Source organism: Fukomys damarensis, unplaced genomic scaffold, assembly GCF_012274545.1.
Source record: "Fukomys damarensis isolate Sample0158 unplaced genomic scaffold, DMR_v1.0_HiC HiC_scaffold_39, whole genome shotgun sequence".
Lineage (NCBI taxonomy): Eukaryota > Metazoa > Chordata > Mammalia > Rodentia > Bathyergidae > Fukomys > Fukomys damarensis.
In genome coordinates, this window is record NW_022900951.1 from 8,139,020 (window position 1) to 8,158,472 (window position 19,453).

The window sequence follows — 19,453 nt, forward strand, 5'->3', positions numbered from 1 at the left end:
CCCCAGAACCAAAAAAAAAAAAAAAAGAAAAAAAAAGGGAGTCTTGACAACTAGATATAACATGAGATCTTGTACAGGATCATGGAACAGAAAAAGGACATTAGTGGAGTTGCAAAATCCAAATTAAGTTCTGAATTTCAGTTAAAAGTAGTAATAAGATTATCTTGGAAATAAATCTGATACCAAGATTGAATTCTGAGTTTCCATGAACATACATATCATAGTTATACAAGGCACTGTATTAATATTAGGAGAAGTAAGATAAAGGATATACAAGAACCCTATTCTTTGCTACTCTTCTATAAATCTAAAATTATCTCCAAATAAAAAGGTATTGTGTAATCATTTGTTCTTTATATCATAATGGCTGTCTGAGTAACAGATGAACTAATATGCAAAACATTCTGAATTCATGACTCACTTTCCAATTATAGCAGACAACTTTTAGTTGCTAGTGTGTGCCCTGCTTACTGATGATTATATGCCTTTGTTCATTCTGCTCTTCTATTTGTCTTCCACCTCATTATTGTTCCTGAGAAAAATGTATACTCTCTGTTTTAAGATTGACCTCAAATTTCATCTCTCTGGCTTCTCCAGGCCCATTAAATAGTCTCTCTAACCAATTCTTAGATAAACCTACATAAGGAAGTACTGAGTAGAGCCTAACATGATGATTACAAGTAAGATATCTAATCTAGGCTATCTTTACTAAAACCCTGGCTCCATTGCTAATTGGTATGTAACCTTCTGAAAATTATTGAATTCTCTGTACCTAAATTTCCTTCTCTAGAAAACAGAACTCTTTAGTTATTATAATTATTATTAGACTAATCTCACAGTTTGATACTTATATGCCATATTGTGTATTGAGTGAATCACTGGGTGAATTAATCAGAGTGACAGATACTTGATTAGATGGTATAGATTATCATTACCAACTAATGATGGCAAAAATTCACTTTCCTCATTTCTCTGCTCTTGCCTTGATGCTTTACAACGCCATTTTTAACTAAAGATGACTGTCTGTGTTGCTCTACATTTTGTTAACATCCAGCCATCTGGAATGATCTCCATGGAGTAAATGGAAAGTTCTAAGAACAAGCAACTTTGCCTGATAATACTCTGGTGACAAATGAGGGGGTGATTATTTGAGCCACAGTTATTGCAAGTTGAAGAATATGTGTGAATTCCCTAAGGGCATCAGATGAATCAATATAATGGCTCTCATCTAATAAGCAACCACTTTAAGGACAAGATGTATAGTCTCAATTACTTCTTTGCCCTAACTTTGTGTATAATAAAAAGGGCTCATTTTGCCATTTACTCATGAACATGTATATCTGACAGAGACCAAGTAGCCTTTTTTCATACAACTAGAATTATAGAACACGATCTAGTTATAGTGGTCTACACTTTTAATCCCAGAACTCTGGGAGATGGAGGCAGAAGATCACAAGATCAAGCCTGGCATGGACTGGGGATGTATCTCAGTATAAAGGCCCTTGGTTCAATTCTTATTATCAAAAAATAAATAAAATGAAAAAAATGGTACAGAAATTTTATATAGGGAGATATATAAATTTTACTCAGAGAGAGAAACTACACTACATCAGTGAAATATAGAGGAAAACTAAGCTGCAATTCCTCAGCTACTACATGTTTCCCCTAAAATTGAAAAAAAAACTGCATCTTACAATTGTCACTTGCATTAACCACAGTATTATTCTTTTTCCTCCTGGAAGCATGATAAAATCTACCTGCATCTTCCTATGACGACATTTCAGAATGAATTAGATTAGGTAATAAGCGACATCTACAAGATTCCTCAGAGCCCTGGGTCCCAGGTATACTTTTCAATTAATTTCACAATCTCCTACAAAATAAGCACTATTATATTCCCCACCAACTTGAAGAAATTGAAGTTCATACTTCATAAACCATGGCACTGGAATTTGATCCCAGGCTTAAGACACCTCCAAGGTCTATGATCATATTGTCTATTAGTTATGCTTTTGGTTTGTGAAGACTGCAGGTGACTAATTCTAAAGGCTGCTACCTATGATTCTATGCTAATATTTTTGGGTTCAGTTGTAACTGTGTCTGGAATCTATATGCAAGATCAGGCAGATCATGTGCACGAGTGATCCTTGTCACTCATATGCCAGAAATACACAGTAGTCAAAACCTTGAAACCCACAAGATCAAGACTGACCCACAAAGTTAACCATTTGAGACACTCTCCAGCTTCTAATCTTTAGCTTGTAGCAGATTAAAGAAGACCAGAAATTCTTTGTTGTTTCTTCCATCAAAAGGTGAAATCTATTTCCCTTGTCTTTAAATTGGCTGGCTCTGATTCCTTTTGACCAGATGCCAGGAGATGACTATGTGGTGAGGAGCCCCAAGCTAGCCACTTGGAGAGCGGGTGGGGTAGAAAAAAAACATATAGAAGCACTGAGCCACCAGACGTAAATAAGGGCATCATGAACTTTCCAAGCCTTCCAGATACCAGCTGAAAGCAGACAAACGAGGGGGTCCAGCCAAGCCCTGATCTAATTCATGATCCACACATTCATGCCACTATGTATGGAGATGATGTGTTAAGCAGGAATAGATAATGAAACATGGATAGATTATCCCAAGGGGCACTCTAAACACTTTCCGGTGGTTCTGGTGGGACTTCAGACTCCCTTTTGAACACAGCTGCAACTTTCATGAAATGACATCATGATGGCATTTTCTCCTCCCCATTTCATTGTCCCTTCTTCACTCCTGCTTCCTCGGATCACTTTCCAAGTAAACTGCATTCACCCACGCCTTGTCTTTGATCCCTCAAACTAGGACGTTGAGATTTTCACCCCTTTTATATTTTTTACAAAGTTTTTTTTAATTTGTATGTTCATAAGAATAATTTATCCGTATTTCTCCAATTACATATAATGAACAAACTTTCACTTTTTTATTTCTAAAATGTTATTATAAAGTTTAAAAGTTGTATGTAGAGACAAAGAGAGAATTTTCGCTAATAGATAATGACCTAAAAGTCTTTTCAAATAGGAGGAAAACAATGGCCTTTGTGTATAGAAAAATATTTAATAAAAACATTAAATTAATTAATTGGAAGGAATCTTTGTATGTGTACTAAGTTAATTATCTTCCTGATATCAAGTTTCTGTCAGTTTTAGATTCACTTAAGGAACATTTACATAAGTTATATCTACTATAATCTTCGTATAACTTAGAAACTTAATGAGGAAGCTGGGTATAGAGGCACAGGCCTGTAATTCCAGCATTCTTGGGAAGCTGAGGCAGGAAGATCACAGTGAGTTCAAGGCCAGCCTGAACTCCATAACCAGATCCTGTCTCAAGGAAAGAAAAAAAAAAGCATAATGAGGAAAGTCAAGTGCACAGCAGGGTATGATTGTAGACTTTTTCTATGAAAACGGTATTTCTAGATGGGAAAAAACTAACCAGACAGTAACCACCCATTAAGTTTTCTGCATTCAGCTCACTCTATAAAGAACTAAAAACTCATATATTTGAAAGAGAAATGAATGATTAGTTTTCTAACAACTTGAATCTCTGAATGACTAATTTCAGCTAACCAAACCCCAAACAATAATCTGTACACTTGGTCAATTCCTAACTACTCATCTTTCACAGGGTATCTTCAGTATATGCAAAAGTAAGATATTTTCAATTTAATCATACATAAATTAAAACACTAAATACTGCCTTTGCAGCAGAGCAATATATTTAGTGAGTTCGTCCATCAGGGCTGCTGGAAATAGTCTGGTATCCATAGCACAATTATTGACCTTCAAGTCTGAGAACCATTTTCATATCACCTTTCACATTTCTCCTCCAAGCATTTGGAAAAACACATTCCAACACCACCTTTTAATGACAATATATTAATATTAGAAGCCAGATCTATCACACCTCCTTAGGGACAGGCTGAAAGCCCCAGAGGAATGCTCCTGTGCAACATGAAAGCCACATTTGTTCTTGAGCTTTTGTACAAATCATGAAAGTAGCAACCTGACTCAATCACCCATAGATGGTGAGCTGTCATCCTCTGTACAGATCATTTGAAAAGTGTCTTTGGGTTGTTAGTTTAACTTTAAGATTTCCTTTAATTCTTATTTGATATATTCACAATTCTTATCCATCAAAAAGAAAATAAACCAAACACTGTAGTAGTGCTGAAAAACACAACTACACTTACCTGTATTTATTTGCCAACAATAATAATGCTATAATAATGATGATCAATGTAACAGGAGAGGTAGGGTATGTTTGTAGCGTGATGAAAGTCCTAGAGCTGCCGCCTGCCTTGCAAGCACAAGGACCCAAGTTCGATCCCCCATACAAAAAATCAAAAATCCTAGAAAGACTGGTTTTTAACACAATTACAGGAATATTTCTATGCCTACCATGATCAAATGGAAGAATTACGACAGTCTCCATTTGGAATGGAGGTGGTAGAGCACAGATTGGGAACATCAAAGATATAATTTAAGTATCAACTTAAAGACTTTTTCCTCCCAATATTCAGATATATATGCATATATATATATATGTGTGTGTATATATATATGTATATATATTACTGAAGTCAATCTAGACCTGCTAATGGGCATTACAGTCAGATTTTGAGCAAATAAAACATCTGAATATATCTGGTATTATCTCCACGTAATGATGCTACCTTGTTGCCCTGGAGAGGTATTAATGAGATAAGCCACAAAAAGCAGTCGGCTTGATCACATATGATAATGGTAGCATGAAAAAATGAGAACACACCAGGCTTGAAGTGAGAAGTTCACTGCCATTTACCAGCTAGAGAACCAGAACTGGACCCAGAGCTATTTGCTTTCTAACATTCTCACTATTCTATAAACAAAAAGTATCTGATGAAATAAAGTTCCTGTGTGTTGGAATGAAGGCTTCCCTTTGGCATGTTGGCATGTCTAGGTTACACCAAATCCACAGTGCAAGTCAGGCAAATTCTTGTGTGCCAAGTCACTACGCCAGAATGTCTGGGGCAACAGCCTGCTGGTACTCCAAAGCTTATCATGAAAATATACCTAATTTAACACCTTGCAAAATAAATTTCCCGTTGCCTACTGTTTTTTATCCAGTGTTCTTATTCATTTGTTGATCATCTAATCCCTGTTTGATTGCCATGGTGAAAAGACGAAAGTTTCTGGCACATGCAATAATAACTACAGAATAATTTATTTTTTGCATCCTTTGTTCTTTCTTTGTGCCAGGCACTTTCCGAGTGATTATGTCATGGAATTCTCACAACATACTTCTGAGGAGGGCACTTTCATTATTCCTATTTGATGAATGAATAATCTCAGGTACAAGAATGCTCAGTAATCTATTGAAGGTCACAGAGCAGGGCTGGGATTTGAACCTTGGCAGTCCTGTTCAGAGCCCAGCTTCAATCATTCACTTCAATTCCCCTCCACTAAGTCTACTTACTTCTTGATCTAGGTATCAGTGTCCTTATCCATAACAGGAAGGTTGATGCTATCACCCCACAGAGTTGTTCTAATAACAAAATATTGGTGAGTATTCTACAAATACTACCAATACTAATTGTTATTTCACTTACATTGTCACAATCACCCATCAAATATTATTTAATTGAAATATATAAACAAGAACCAATTAAAAGCTTCAACTTGAGCAGAATTATACTTTTTTCAAAAGCCAGAAAACCTGGTGTCCCAGTCCAGGATTTCCTGGTTCAAATTATTAGCTATAGCAAAAGTCTTACTATATTAAACCCCAAGTGACATAGCTATTGTTACCTAAGACTTTTCTTTCCCCTTTTCCTTCCTCATCTGGGTCTCAAAGGACCAGATAGCCCAACTGAAACACAATGCTACTAGGAATGCAAGCTGAGAATTAATTTAATGTTTATTCACAACTCAGTTGCTGCAGGTGATAAAATTTCACCTGTTTTCATGAGAAGTCCAGGTCTACAGAAATGAAAACACATTATTTTCTTGGCCTTTAAGGCCACACAACTCAATTCTCTTCCTGTTTCTCCAAAGAGATGATTAACTCCTTCGGCTCACTATACTCCACTTGGGTCCATCAATATACCCCTTAATAGGGGATTTCTCAAATTGCTTTTAATTCTAATGGCTCCTGAAAATCTTTGTCTGTTTAATAGCTCTGGTGAGATATGGACAGGAATTTTTATTCAAGACTATAAGTAATTTTTTTAATCTCTGCCTCTTCTCAAAAACAATCATTGTAATAGCTTCTCTGTGCTTACTTCCAAAGTATAATAATCAGGACAGAGAATTTCCAGTGTAACCAATCTCAGAAAATTACACAAAATCCCAGGGCTGGCTCCTGACTTCTCGGTTGAGTCTTCCAGAGCTGTTACTACTTCCCTTGTTGTATCTACAAGGAAAGCGTGTAAAATATATTGGGCCTGGACTGACTAAATATGTTTTTTACATTTATGCTCATGTTTTATTTAAAACATGACATAGTAATATTTAGTATATTCTGAAAAGAATAAGCATCATTCTTTTTAAATTGAGATAAAGTTCACAGACTATAGAACTCACCCTTTAAGTGTACAATTCAGTGATTTTTTAGGATACTCAGAAGGTTGCATGATCATTATCTACATCTAGTTTCAGAACATTTCATTACACTTATAAGAAATTTTACACTTATTAGCAGTCACTCCCCATCCTTCTATACTGCCAGGTTCTCAAAACTACTAATATACTTTCTGTCTCTATTCATTTGCCTATTCAGGACATTTTATATAAATGCCATCATACAACATGTGGCCTTTTGTGATTAGTCTCTTTCATCTAGCATAATGTTTTCAAAATTCATCCATGTTGTTCCTTCATTTCTTTTGTTGCTAAATAATCTTCCACTAAATGGATAGAACACATTTTGTTTATCCATTCATCAACTCATGAATAGTTGTTTTTACCGTTTTGGGCTAGACTAATAATGTTGCTATAATATTCATGTACAAGTTTTGGTACAGATATGTTTCCCTTGAGTATATCCCAGGAGTAGGTTACAGGGTCATAAGATAGCTCTGCTTAATATTTAAAGATTGACATACAGTTTTTCAAAGCTTCTGCATTGTTTTACTCTTCTACTGACAAAATATGAGAATTCAAACTTACATACAATTGTTATTATCTGCCTTTTTGATTATAGCTATCTTGGTGGTATCTCCTTCCTTCATGATTTGCTTTTTCTTAATAGTTAATGAAAATGTTCTTACCAAAGAATACAATACCTAATTTCATTTTTCACACATTAAATTCCAAGTCTTTTTGCCATATTATGACATAGTTGTAATCATGGTCTCACCCTCTTTATCTAAGAAATGCTTCAGAGAGGATGTAAACTTTAGAACAAGATGCCATGTCCCAAAGGCATATTTCCAGGATGTGGGAGAACCCTTGTCAGCACACAAACTCCCTCAGTCCATCACTAGATTGTGGTATGACACACACTTTCCCTTATTCAGGCACCAGACTGGAAGAATCAGAATCTTACTATCAAAACAAAATTTCTTGTTTCTGCAAATCTTGAATGTGTCATGACATGTATCAGAGTCAAAGTTTATTTATTTGGATATAACATCTGGTTGAGCTATAAAATATAGATGGAGCCTTCTCAGATAGATATGGGACAAAGTCATCAAAAACATTAGAGGAGAAAAATAATCTCTGCAGGGAACTTTTTCATTAGATTATAAAATCTATATCACAGTGCTCAAAGCCCAGTCAGACCTATATTTCACTAACTTCCCACTCCCATGTTCAACTCCAGTTCGATTTCTCCAAGTTCTTCAAGCATATTAGATTCCCTCTTAAATAGGCCATTTCTTCTTGCCAGAGGACCATCCTCTTGCTCATACACCTTTTTCCGTTGAGACATCCCATACCTCCTTAGTCCTTATGTCCATTTACCTTCACTACTATGAAAATTTTTCACAAATTCAGTGGTGTAAAGTAATACAGATATAGTCTGTTACAACTCTGCAACTCAGGAGCAGCACTAGGCCAAGATCAAGATGTCTATAGTGTTGTATTCTTTCTTTGGGCTCTAAGGGAGAATCTGTCCCCTTGCCTTTTCCCACTTCTGGAGGTGCCACATCACTTAGCCTATAGATCCTCCCTCCATCTACAAAACCAGTGAAGCATCACCCTCAAAATCTCTCCCCCCTTTCCTCCCATACCTTCTCTGTCTCCTTTTCCACCTCTCTCTCTCTCAGGCTCGCTCTCTCTCTCTCTCTCTCTCTCTGTCTCTCTCCCCGCCTCCACCCCGCTCCCTCTCCCTCAACCTCTGTCTATTCCCTCTTATAAGGACCCTCTTCCTGCTTCCCTCTTATAAGGACCCTTGTGATTGCATTGGTCCCATCCATATAATCCACAATAATCTCAGACCCACAAAGTTCCTTTTGCCATATAAAGTACCTATTCACAAGTAGGATGTGGACATTTGAGACTAGGATATGGACATTTTGGGGAGGCGTTATTCCATCTACAACATCCCTCCTGTCATAATGCCTTAGCACTCTGAATAAGTACAGAGATTTATTAATCAAAATCATTGCTACTGGCTTGGGAGTTTATCTCAGTGGCACTATGCCTACCTCATAAGTGCAAGGTCCTGAGTTTGATCCCCAGTACCGAAAAACAAACAAACAAAAGCAAATCATTGCTAGCATGGGCTATAAGCACTTATAGGGCCAGGCCTGTTTGCTCTGAATATATCCCAGGGGTTGATTACATAGGTAGCACTCAGTAGGTATTTAATGATGACCTAACTGAGTGGCCAGTTTGGTTTCGCTAGATCAGAGTTCCTAGGAGATAGGAAAGAAAAAGGCTAAACGGCCATTTTAAAAGGAATTCTAATGCCTAGCTAAGCAGGTTGCATTTAAATCCATACACAGTGAGGGCCATCAAAGGTTTTTGATCAGGGGGTTAACATTATTATATCTTTGGAGTATGAGGTCAAAATGAGAATACAATCAATTGAAGGTAGGGTGACCAAGTAGGGGCTACAGCCAGTAAGAGCTCAAATAAGGCAGTGGTGATGAGAATGAAAAGCTAGGAGAGCTGTAGGGACTCAAATACATTTTACCCAAATCCTTTCTAGAATAGAAGAAGGAAACACTACAGAATGTGGTAACTTGTAGAAGAGTGAAGAAAAAAAAAGAGGACAAGAATGGAAGACATTCTGGCCTGGTAACCCTAAGAAAATGGAAGAATGGTGATACCAATCAAAATAATGAATACATAAAGTGGAACATATTCCAAGAAAGGGGAACTTATGTGTTCGACTCCAGTTATGAAGAGTCTGAGTCCAGTGGTCAGCTTTAACCAGATGTTCAGCAGGAATTTTAAAAATATATGTCAGGTGCTCAAACACAAGATCCCAGGTAGACACAGTGAAGAGTTTCCCCTACAGAGATGATGGCTGAAGTCACTAAAGTGTATGAGATAATCAAGTGAGAATTACTTGAAAGAAAAACAGTGGTGTGGATGGCTGGATAAACAAGCCCAGAGACAAAGGAACAGGACCAGGCCTTATGGGTAAGGAGGAAACTGAGGTCCTCAGTGGGTAGAAGGGGAAACAAGAAAGGACAGTACTCTCAGTTCCTCCTCAAAGTCTGGCCAAAGGAAGTGCAATAAATTAAAGAAGGATAAACGTGAGGCATTTTTAGGTAAATGGATGCATTTCAAGACCATAATCTTAAGTAAGATAATTCAAACACACAAGTTTAATTATCACATTGTTCCTCTTGTGTGTGAAACCCAAAGTTTACTAAGGAGCAATATGGAGGATAGATATTAGGAAGTAGGAAGAACTTCTTCAAATGGGAATGGAAACAAGGGGGGGGAGGTATTTTAAAAAAAAGACAATTGAAGGAAAAAATGGAAACAGAGCTTTTGTAAATGGGGAGGGGTAGAAGTGTTGAAAGGATAGAAGGGGGATGGGAAAAAGAATTAAGATATATTATGTACAGGTACAAATTTCCCAGGATGATTACAATCATTATGTATGGCTAACATACTGATAAAAAAATTTTAAGAGCCTCATAATCTGGAGAACTTTGAGAGAATTGTTTCAAGATGTAATGGGGATAGAAAATTGATTGTCAAGGTTTCATGGGCTTGGTGAAGAATGGAAATAGTCATGGTCACTTACTCTGTCCAGAAGTTTGGCAGTTGATTTTGAGAGTCAAGGAGGATTTCAGGGTAGTTCTTCACTCAATTTGAGTTTCAATTTTAACCTTCCTTTTTTCAGTTTCTCTCTTTAACTGTAAAATAAGGAAGTCCAATCCTCAAATCCTAAAATTCTAGTGAATGTTCAATTCCTAAGCATCTGTGAAGTTGTTTTCACAGTATTCTGTAAGTTAAAAATTACCTCCAAAAGGAATTCTCGCAGAGAGATAATGCAAGAAAGAGAAAGTTTGCAAATTGAATAACTTTTTCTAACTTAAAAATTCTTGGAATTGTAATAATTTCAGAGATAATGTCTTGTAAAACACCCTTTGTCAATTTCCCATTTGAAGCTATTTTGCTCTAATTACTTCCTCTTTGGTGATATAGGTGAACTTCTATTTTTAATCATAATATAATTCCTCTGTGCTACACTTTAAATTTTAGTTCATTTCAATCATTATATATTTACCATTTAATTCTTCCTGAGAGAGATATTTAGACACTCCATAGTTTCATATCTTCAGCGTCTTTTGAAAGACATATTTTCCAATTCAAAGCCTTGGTTGACAAATACTAGGTAAGAAGGCGGAAACGACAAGGTGAAGCCAGAAAGTATGAGAGAAAATGGTGCTGAAACACAAAATCTAGATCTCAGTTTCTTGTATACAAAGTATCTCCACCTTCGTACTACTGACATTGGAGAATACTTCTTTATTATGGGGGGCTATCCTTTGCATTGTAGAATGTTTAGCAGCACCTCTGGTTTCTACTCACTGGATCCCAATAGTGCCAGTACTAGCAATAAAAAATGCCACCAGCCATTACCAAATAGACTTTGGGGCACAAAATGTCTCTGGGTTCAGAAAAAGGCCAAGTTTTAAGAAAACAAAGGTAAGAGTTCTGCTGTCAAGTACTTTAACAGTGCAAGAAAACAATTTGCCAAAATGGAGAAGTAGGAAATATTAGGCTTATATGCCAATTTCCATTTATTTACAGACTTCTTGGAATGATTTTGTCATGCCCACCTCCTCTGAGTATTTATTCTTCTCCACTTTATGTATGTAAGCCAGATATAGGCTGATTTCTCTAAAACATATAGCTAATCATGTTATACCTTCATATTTAAAAATCACCAAATTCTCCTATTCTCTAGGGCAGAATTTCTCAGCTCTAGCACTAACTGCCTTGGCCAAATAATTCTTTGTGGAACTTTCCTGAACATTATCAGGTGTTTAGGAGCATTCCTGCCCTCTGTAGTAGATGCCAATAGCAACTCCCCTGTGGTAGGCAGAATAATGTCCCACCAAATATATCCATGCCTGAATCCCTGCTACTTGTATGGCAAAAGGGAATTAAGGTTTCAGATGCAATTAAAAGTCACTAATCAGATGGCCTTAAAAGAGTGAGATTATTCTGGATTATCCAGGTGAACCCAGTGTAATCACAAAGTCCTGAAGACAGTCAGAGGAACAAATGACTAGGGAAGAAAGGTTAGGAATGTGACATGGTTGACTTTGCCAATGAAGGAAGGGGTCACTGGCCAAGGAAAGACAACAGATCCTAGAGACTTCAGAAGGGACATAGTCCTTCCAACCTTGAATTTAGTCTAGTGAAACATGGTGGAACTTCTGATCTCTAGAAACTGTAAGATAATAAGTTTTTGTTGTTTTAAGCCATGAAATTTGTGGCTGTTACAACAGTTACAGGAAACCAATACATCACCACCGCCACGAGTTTTGCCATGCCAAAATGTCTTAAGACCCTTCCAAATATCCTCTGGGACGAAGTCACTTTCAGATTCAGAGTCACTGCTCTATATAACAGTGTCCAAACTCCTGAAAAATGCACTGCAATGCTCTTCAAAATACCTGCTGAACATGATCATTCAACAAACAAGGAGATACATCCAGTGCTACAGGCACATCAAACTTCTTACTTCAGAAACACCCTACATCCTTTCACCCTTCTATAGATGTCACGCCAAAGGGCTCTTTGAAGGGTAAAAAATGTGCTTTGACTCTTTTGTCACTTGTATCCACATTTATAATAATCTCCCTGCCCAGTTTGCTAGAATTCTAGTTTCATCAGGTTACTACATGGAAAGTACTGTGGTTGCTGCATATATTAAACAGTGGGGCCCTAACATCCCCTTCCAAGCACATTACTGCTCTCAAGCTCCTGTAATTATTATTTGTCTAAAACTCTGGCATTACCAACATCTTTCTGCCTTTGTGTATTCCTTTCTGTCTCATCAAGTGATGACTTTCCCTTTTCCCCCTTGTAAATGGCAGATATCTTTGAAAATCAAGTTGAAGGATTCTCTATACAGTGAAGTCTTCAATGGCCCCTCCCCCCACAAAGGACAGTGAGTTACCACTCTTCCCACTTTGGTCTCCCATGGTGCTGATCCTTCTGTACTATGCCTATTGGTTGGCTAATCAGTCCTCTCATTACACTGGGAGCTCTTTAATAGTTGAGGGCATATTGCAGTCTGGTAACTAGAGAAATGCTTCTGCTTAAGAAATGCCTGTGATCTTATTAAATTGCACTGCAAAAGAAACAATCAACAGAACTAAGAGACAACCTACAATATGGGAAAAACATTTTACAACCTGCTCCTCAGACAAAAGACTATTATCTAGAATATATAAAGAACTCAAAATAACCAGCCCCCCAAATGTAAAGACCCAATCTGAAATGAACAGACATTTCTCAAACAAAGAAATAAAAGCAGCAAGTAAACATATGAAAAAATGTTCCACATCACTGGTCATTCGAGAGATGCAGATGAAAACAACACTGAGATTTCACCTCACCCCACAAAGAATGGCTGCTATCAAGAAATCAATCAGTAACAAATGTTGGGGGGTGTGTGGGGAGAAAGGAACCCTTCTCCATTGCTGGTGGAAATGCAGACTGGTGCAACCACTATGGAAGTCAATATAGAGATACCTCAAAAACTAGGATTAGTGGTTCCATTTGACCCAGCCATCCCTCTGTTGGGTATCTTTCCAAAAGAATTAAAAGAATCATACCACAGTGATATATGCGCACTCATGTTTATAGCGGCACAGTCTGTAATAGCTAAAACTTGGAAACAGCCCACCTGCCCGTCAGTTGGAAATTGGATAAAGAAAATGTAGTTTTTCTATAAAATGGAATACTACTCAGCCATAAAGAATGAGAAAGTAGATTCATTCATAGGAAAATGGATGCATATTGAGGATATACTCCTAAGTGAAATAAATAAGTCACACATGTGTAAATACCGAATAGTTTCTCTGGTGTGAAAAACTAAAATAGTACTCAAGATCCTAACGGGTTAATTAGCAATGTGAAACAGGAAGAAAGGGACTAAAGATATAGGGACAGTGAGAAGGGTAGGGTAAGGGGAATAAGGGAAAGGGAAAAAATATGAGAAAATGTAAAAATGGAATTAAAGTCTTTGTAGGTGGGGAGAGGAGGAGGGGCGAAGGGAGGGTGGGGACAAGGGGGAAAATGAGAACCAAGACCTGTCATGTAAAGGTACAAGATCCCAGTAATGAATGTAACTATATTGTCTACCTAGAATGCACCAATAAATTCAATTTTAAAAAAAGAAGTGCCTGTGAGCCGGGGTAATAGCACACACCTGTAATCCCACCTACTCTAGAAGCTGAAACAAGTGGATCACAAGCTTGAGGTTAGTTTGGACAATTTAGTAAGACTTTGTCTCAAAATTTAAAAAAGAGAGATGAGGATATAACTTGGGACTCTCTCAGTTCAATCCATAGTATCAAAAAAAATCCTGTGACACAAAGACAAGTATAGGAGTCATAGATGGATGCAAAGAAGTCATTTTAATTATATATTATAGAAGCTGGTAAACTCTTGGTCATCTATGGGCATAATCCTAGCTCTGGTCCACAGAATTAGGAGTATTCTAGGACTGAAACCAGTGACAATATCCCTTTATCTCTAACCAGAAGCATGGGCAGAGCCTGGCTGCTAAAAACACAAGTTGAGAAACATGCACCAGTTTCTCACCATGTACCATGTTCCTCTTTATCTTCTCCCCTTTTCTACTCATAGATATTCTAGCCAGCATGTTCATAAAACACATGTTGTTAAAGCAATGCTGAAACATAGTATGGAAATATTATCAGAGTTATATCTGACTTTGCCTAACACCTTCCAGGATTAGGCCATAAAACAGCCACTTATGAACGTGGAGTGAGCACAGGAAACACAGCTGTATGCATTTATGAGAATCCTGGGAATGGGAGCCCTTGTATCAACAGTTTAGGTTAAAACAAGAGAATCTGCTGAAATCTACTAAATGGAAAAGGATATGATCCATCTCTGGCTAAGCCTGAAAGTGAACACTCAGGTTTTCCTGTAGATTCAAGGGGAAAAGAAATAGAAAATTTGTATGAACTATTATAGGTACATGACGTCTGCAGGGCTGACTTCAGAGGGATGCTCACGGTTTTGGAATCAGAAGGCAGCCCCTGGGAAACCTCTTGGCCACCTGATATGGGCACTTACAAGATTGCCAGAATGGGGTACTACATTCAACTTCACTAATGTAGCTGCTCTCAACTGAGATGATTTTCACTGCCAGAGGATACTTGGCAGTTTCTAGAGATACTTGTTTGTCATCCTGGTAGAGAGGAGTGCCACTGGCATCTAGTGGGTAAAAATCAGGGATGCTAGGGCCAGGGATTTAGCTCAGAAATTGCGGGGGGCAGGGAGCAAGGGAGGGGGGGGAGAGAAACAGAAAGAGAGAGAAAGAGAGAGAGAGAGAGAGAGAGAGAGAGAGAGAGAGAGAGAGAGGGAGAGAGAGAGGGAGAGAGAGAGAGAGACTGAACCTAGCCCAATTGATTTTCATAATAAGATTGAAATAGTTTAGAACCCAGGATTTAGCTCAGTGGTGCTGCCGCCTGCCTCACAAGCACAAGGACCAGAGTTTGATCCCGGTAAAAAAAAAAAAAAAAAATCAGGAATGCTGCTCAACCTACTGCTATATGGAGGAGAGCCCCACAGCAAAGAACGTTTCATCTACAGATATCAACAGTATCAAGGTTGAGATTCCCTGAATCAGAGCAACCACGGAAAGTACAATGATGGAATCTGTATGAGCCAGATCTCCCTTCTGTGGCCTCTAAGCAACAGTGCAAGGTGCTAGTTTGCTGAACTGTGGACAATCAATAAAGATTCTCTTTTAGGACAAAAAATGCAGCCTGTTTGCAAATGAGGACAAGCAGTACCTAGTAGGATGAATTTTCTTGGTTTCTGAGAGATCTCTAGGGTGTTAAACCTTTCAAAAGTAATCCAGGTCATTAAATCCCAGACCTAGGATTTAGGTTAGGTTATCTTGGCCTCTACTAAACAAAATCAGGGTCAGACCTGCATGCCAGGATACCATCCAATTACTTCATATCTGCCTGCAGCATAAAGGGATTCCTGCTACCCCACCTCTATACACACATAAAACTTTTATGAAAAAATTGTTAGATGGCTATGCACTTAATTTTAGTCACTGCAAAAATGTGCAAGTCAAAGTATCTGAGCTCCATGCAGAGTATTCAAACATGATAAGGCAGTCAGATGCCACTCGGTATTACTGCAGTTAATTTCAGATACCTGTCCATTGATTATAAGATTTTGATGGATAAGAAAATAATTTTCAACAAGTGAGATAATCTACAGTCAAACACTTTTTGGCCATAAGAGCAACGAACAGTGCCTGTATAGTATATTCTAAGTACAATATGTGCAGTTGCTAAGAAAAGCATGAACACTTTTAATAATGAAATCGGTTTCAAACACAAATGCCAGTGGCTATCTAATCAAAGAAGATGGCTTACTTTTCCATTTCTCTCAACTCCTTGAGATTAATCTGATAATGTGTGTTTTGAAACAGAGCAGGAATCAAGCTTCTCCTAGAGAGCAAGAGTTCAACATTTTTATTTTTGATCCACATTCTAATACTAAGTCCCTTAGTTTGAAGTTAACATCTGCTTGCTTCCTCAACATTTCTTGCTACTGCCTACCTTTCTCAAGAAAATGGGCAGCACAGTTAGCCAGATTTGTTAGGCTGTTTTTGTAATCCACACACCCTCAGCGGCAGAAGTCACTTTGACACAGTAACTAACATTAATAATATGTGATGCTAATATTTCTGAGAAATAATGCTGGTTTTTCTATTAAAACTGAAATCTAACACTTATCTCATGTTGATAGAGCTGAGTATGATACTGGATGTTATTTTCAAACTGTTTTTGCTTGGTTATGTTTCCTTTATTTAGTCTAAATCTCCAGCAATTACAAAGTATTCCATTTCATTTCTGTAATGCTAACTGTGCTTTAAAATGTTTAATTACAGCTGATGGGATCTCTCTTCCCTTATGGAAACAGATCCAAGGTAAATCTATAGAGTTTGTGGACTGAAAGGGATATAAGAATCAATCATTTTTAAACCAACTACTATTTATTCTCTAAAAGCCTACTGCTTTCCAAGTACCCATCAACTACCATCTCCCAATAGCTCTATTCTCCATTCTTAACCAGAAAGCAAGCATTTTGAGGGTATCAAATAGCTGCCTCTGAGTTCCCTATTTACTGTTAGTTCCTGATTCATGTCTATTTCACTAACTACTAATTGTCCTTAGTGGAATTTGGGCATATTTCCATGATATTTCATACTCCTAAGCAGAGAAAGTATTCAGTACCATGGATTTCTGAAATTACACCTTTAGGGAAAAGAAATCCAAACTACAGAATTCTAGTAGTCCACAAAGACTCCACTCTGCCTCCCAAAAGCACGCATACCCACACACGTGCACACACGCGCACACACTCTCAACGACATCCTTCAGAATAATGTTCCTGAATTCTCTGTAGAACAACCGGATGGCACATACATCAAAATATATTTCATCTGATCATTACAAACAGCTTATCAATAAATCATTTAAATTTCAAAAAATATCAACAATGGGTGAAGGAATAAGATGACCCTTTGCAATTGCCTGCAGCACAAACAGGAAATCAGAACACCATCTCTTCCACCAGCTTCCTTGACTGCTCTAAAGTGGAGCTAACAAGTCCTACAGAATATACACTAAAGTGCCCACTAGAGCTGTCCCATTTCCAGGTACCACTTGACCAACCTAAGTCCAATAGCTACACCACGGAAACACCTCAGCGGGTGCTTGGCATTACAAAAATATTTTAAAATAATAAAGACAGCTCCTAGAACTGCCTGGAGTTTTCAGCTTTGGGCCATGAGGTTGTATGGCGCTTGTCCCTACCTCGGACTTCCACACGATGTAGGGGTGACCTCGACTGTTTGGTGGGGGCTGAAACTTCCTCTGCTGGAGCCACCTCCTGGGAGAAGCAAAGATGCCATTGGGGCCTCCTCCAGAGGAACAGAGGATGCTCACTGAGCTGCGGCCACTGCCAGGCCCGGCCAGGACGGAAGGCAGGTCCCAGGCCATGCTCTTCTTGAGACCACTTCGACCCAAGGGGACTTCGTAGTCAAAGTGGAAGCTGCCAGAAGGCGACTTCTCCTGCGGGGTGCTGGGTGTGGAGAAGGACGAGGAAAAAGGTCTGGGTGTCGGGAGCCAGTTGGCCCGAGAAGTCGGGCTCCGGGGAGAAGACACCGAGCGGGGGCCAAGACTCTCAGCTAGGGGCTGCGGGGAGCAGAGGCGGCCCGCTGTGGAACCCCGAGCGCAACCGTCTGTGCCTGTCTCGCTCCCGCAGCCGCCGATCAGGGCTGGGTCCAAGCTGCGGGTCTGGCGCAGCTTCCTCTTTGAGAAGCCCTTGGCTGAGGCCGCGCCACCAGAAGCGGGCGAGGAGCAAGAGAAGACGCTGTGGAGCAAGCTCTGTGCGGACATCTCCAAGAAGCTGTGCCTGAAGGCCACCTTCTTCTCTCTCCCTCCTGGATTCCGGGAGGCTTTGGGCTGGGAAAATAAGGTGGTTTGGGAAACGCTGCGAGGCGAGGCACTCTCAGGTCAGTGCCCGGCTCACGCACCGCCAGCTCGCTCCAAGAGCCCCTGAGGGGGCAGCAGGAGGAGATCCATCACCCGCCTTCTAGGAAAAAGGGCTCCCACCGCTAGAACCTTCCCCGGAGCCCAAGTAGCAAACAGCATAGGAAAGAGTTGGGTGGGAGGTCAGGCGCTCTCTGGGTTCCCAACTCCAACCCGCCAGCGCCACTCCCCCTTCCTAGGCTAGGCAGGATACTCCGCTCTCTGGCTCGCTGGCTCTGGACAACTTGGAAGCCTCCAGCAAGCTCCTCCTCACAGCCTGAGGACCGTCCAGCGGGCTGGGCAGAAGGCTGCCTGGGCGTGCGCCGAGGGAGCGTCCGCCGCGCTCTCTGCTCGGTGAGAACTTCTCCCGCACTGGAGCTGAGCGCCCCAGCTGCGCCCTAGGTGCACCCTCGAGGGGCCCCGTCGTCTGAGCCCGTGCTGTTGGGCTCCGTTGGGCGGCTGCGCCCACTCTTTCGACTGGCGAAGTGAAGTCCAAGAGTATGTCCAAGTTGAAGGCTCCTGCTGGAACTCGGTCTTGCCGCAAAGTAGAACACCAAGCGAGCTTCGCCCAGGGTCTCGCAAGGGCTAAGTGACTAGGACGCCAGAGAACTGCTGGCCGCGCTCAGCGCTATTCCGAAAGGAGGCAGCTCAGGGGACCGCAGGGAGAGCGGGTGCCCCTGTTCCGCTCTACAGAGACACTTGATATTCACAGCCAGCTTTGGGGCCTAGGACCGGCGCGGAGATGTCCTGCTCGCACGCTTGCTCTAGAGGCAGCGGGGAGGGAGTGGCCGGGATGGGGAGGGCCAGAGGAACGGAGGGTCTGGAGCAGGGGCGGAGCCTGCGGCAGGAGAAAGCAGGAGGTGAAGTTTTCCAGGCGCCGAACCTGGGAGCTGCGCTGAGTGGACAGCTAACCTCAGATACCTGGTCTCCTGGGGAGAAATTCCAGAGGAAAAAAATGCAAACCGTCTCCTCCTCCAGATGGTGGGCACTCCCGCTCCACTCACGTTTCTGGAAAGGAAGGAAAGTGTCAGATTGCACCCCACCCACTGGTGTCAGATGGGCAGCCCAGGATGTCTGCACTGAAGTTGGAGTGAAATCCCCCACCACCACCACCACTACCACTGCGTTTGTTTCTTGTTTTTTTTTTTTTTCTGTTTTTAAGGAAGGGTAGAGGTGCAGTCAAACGCTGCGGTTGCCCACTAA

At 40.0% G+C, this 19,453-nt stretch overlaps 1 protein-coding gene across 3 annotated transcripts in view; it reads right to left on the reverse strand.

Annotated features, from left to right (window-relative positions):
• Arhgap6 (Rho GTPase activating protein 6) overlaps positions 1–19,248 on the reverse strand; it is a 493,644-nt gene extending 474,396 nt beyond the window's left edge. For all 3 annotated transcript variants that reach the window (XR_778334.2, XR_002025035.1, XM_010613980.2), the window contains exon 1: positions 17,534–19,248. Coding sequence is in view for 1 of the 3 variants with exons in the window: in XM_010613980.2 (XP_010612282.1) it covers positions 17,534–18,118 (585 nt within the window). In the remaining 2 variants the exon portion in view is untranslated. The remainder of the gene's footprint in view (positions 1–17,533) is intronic.
• Positions 19,249–19,453: the final 205 nt, after the last annotated feature.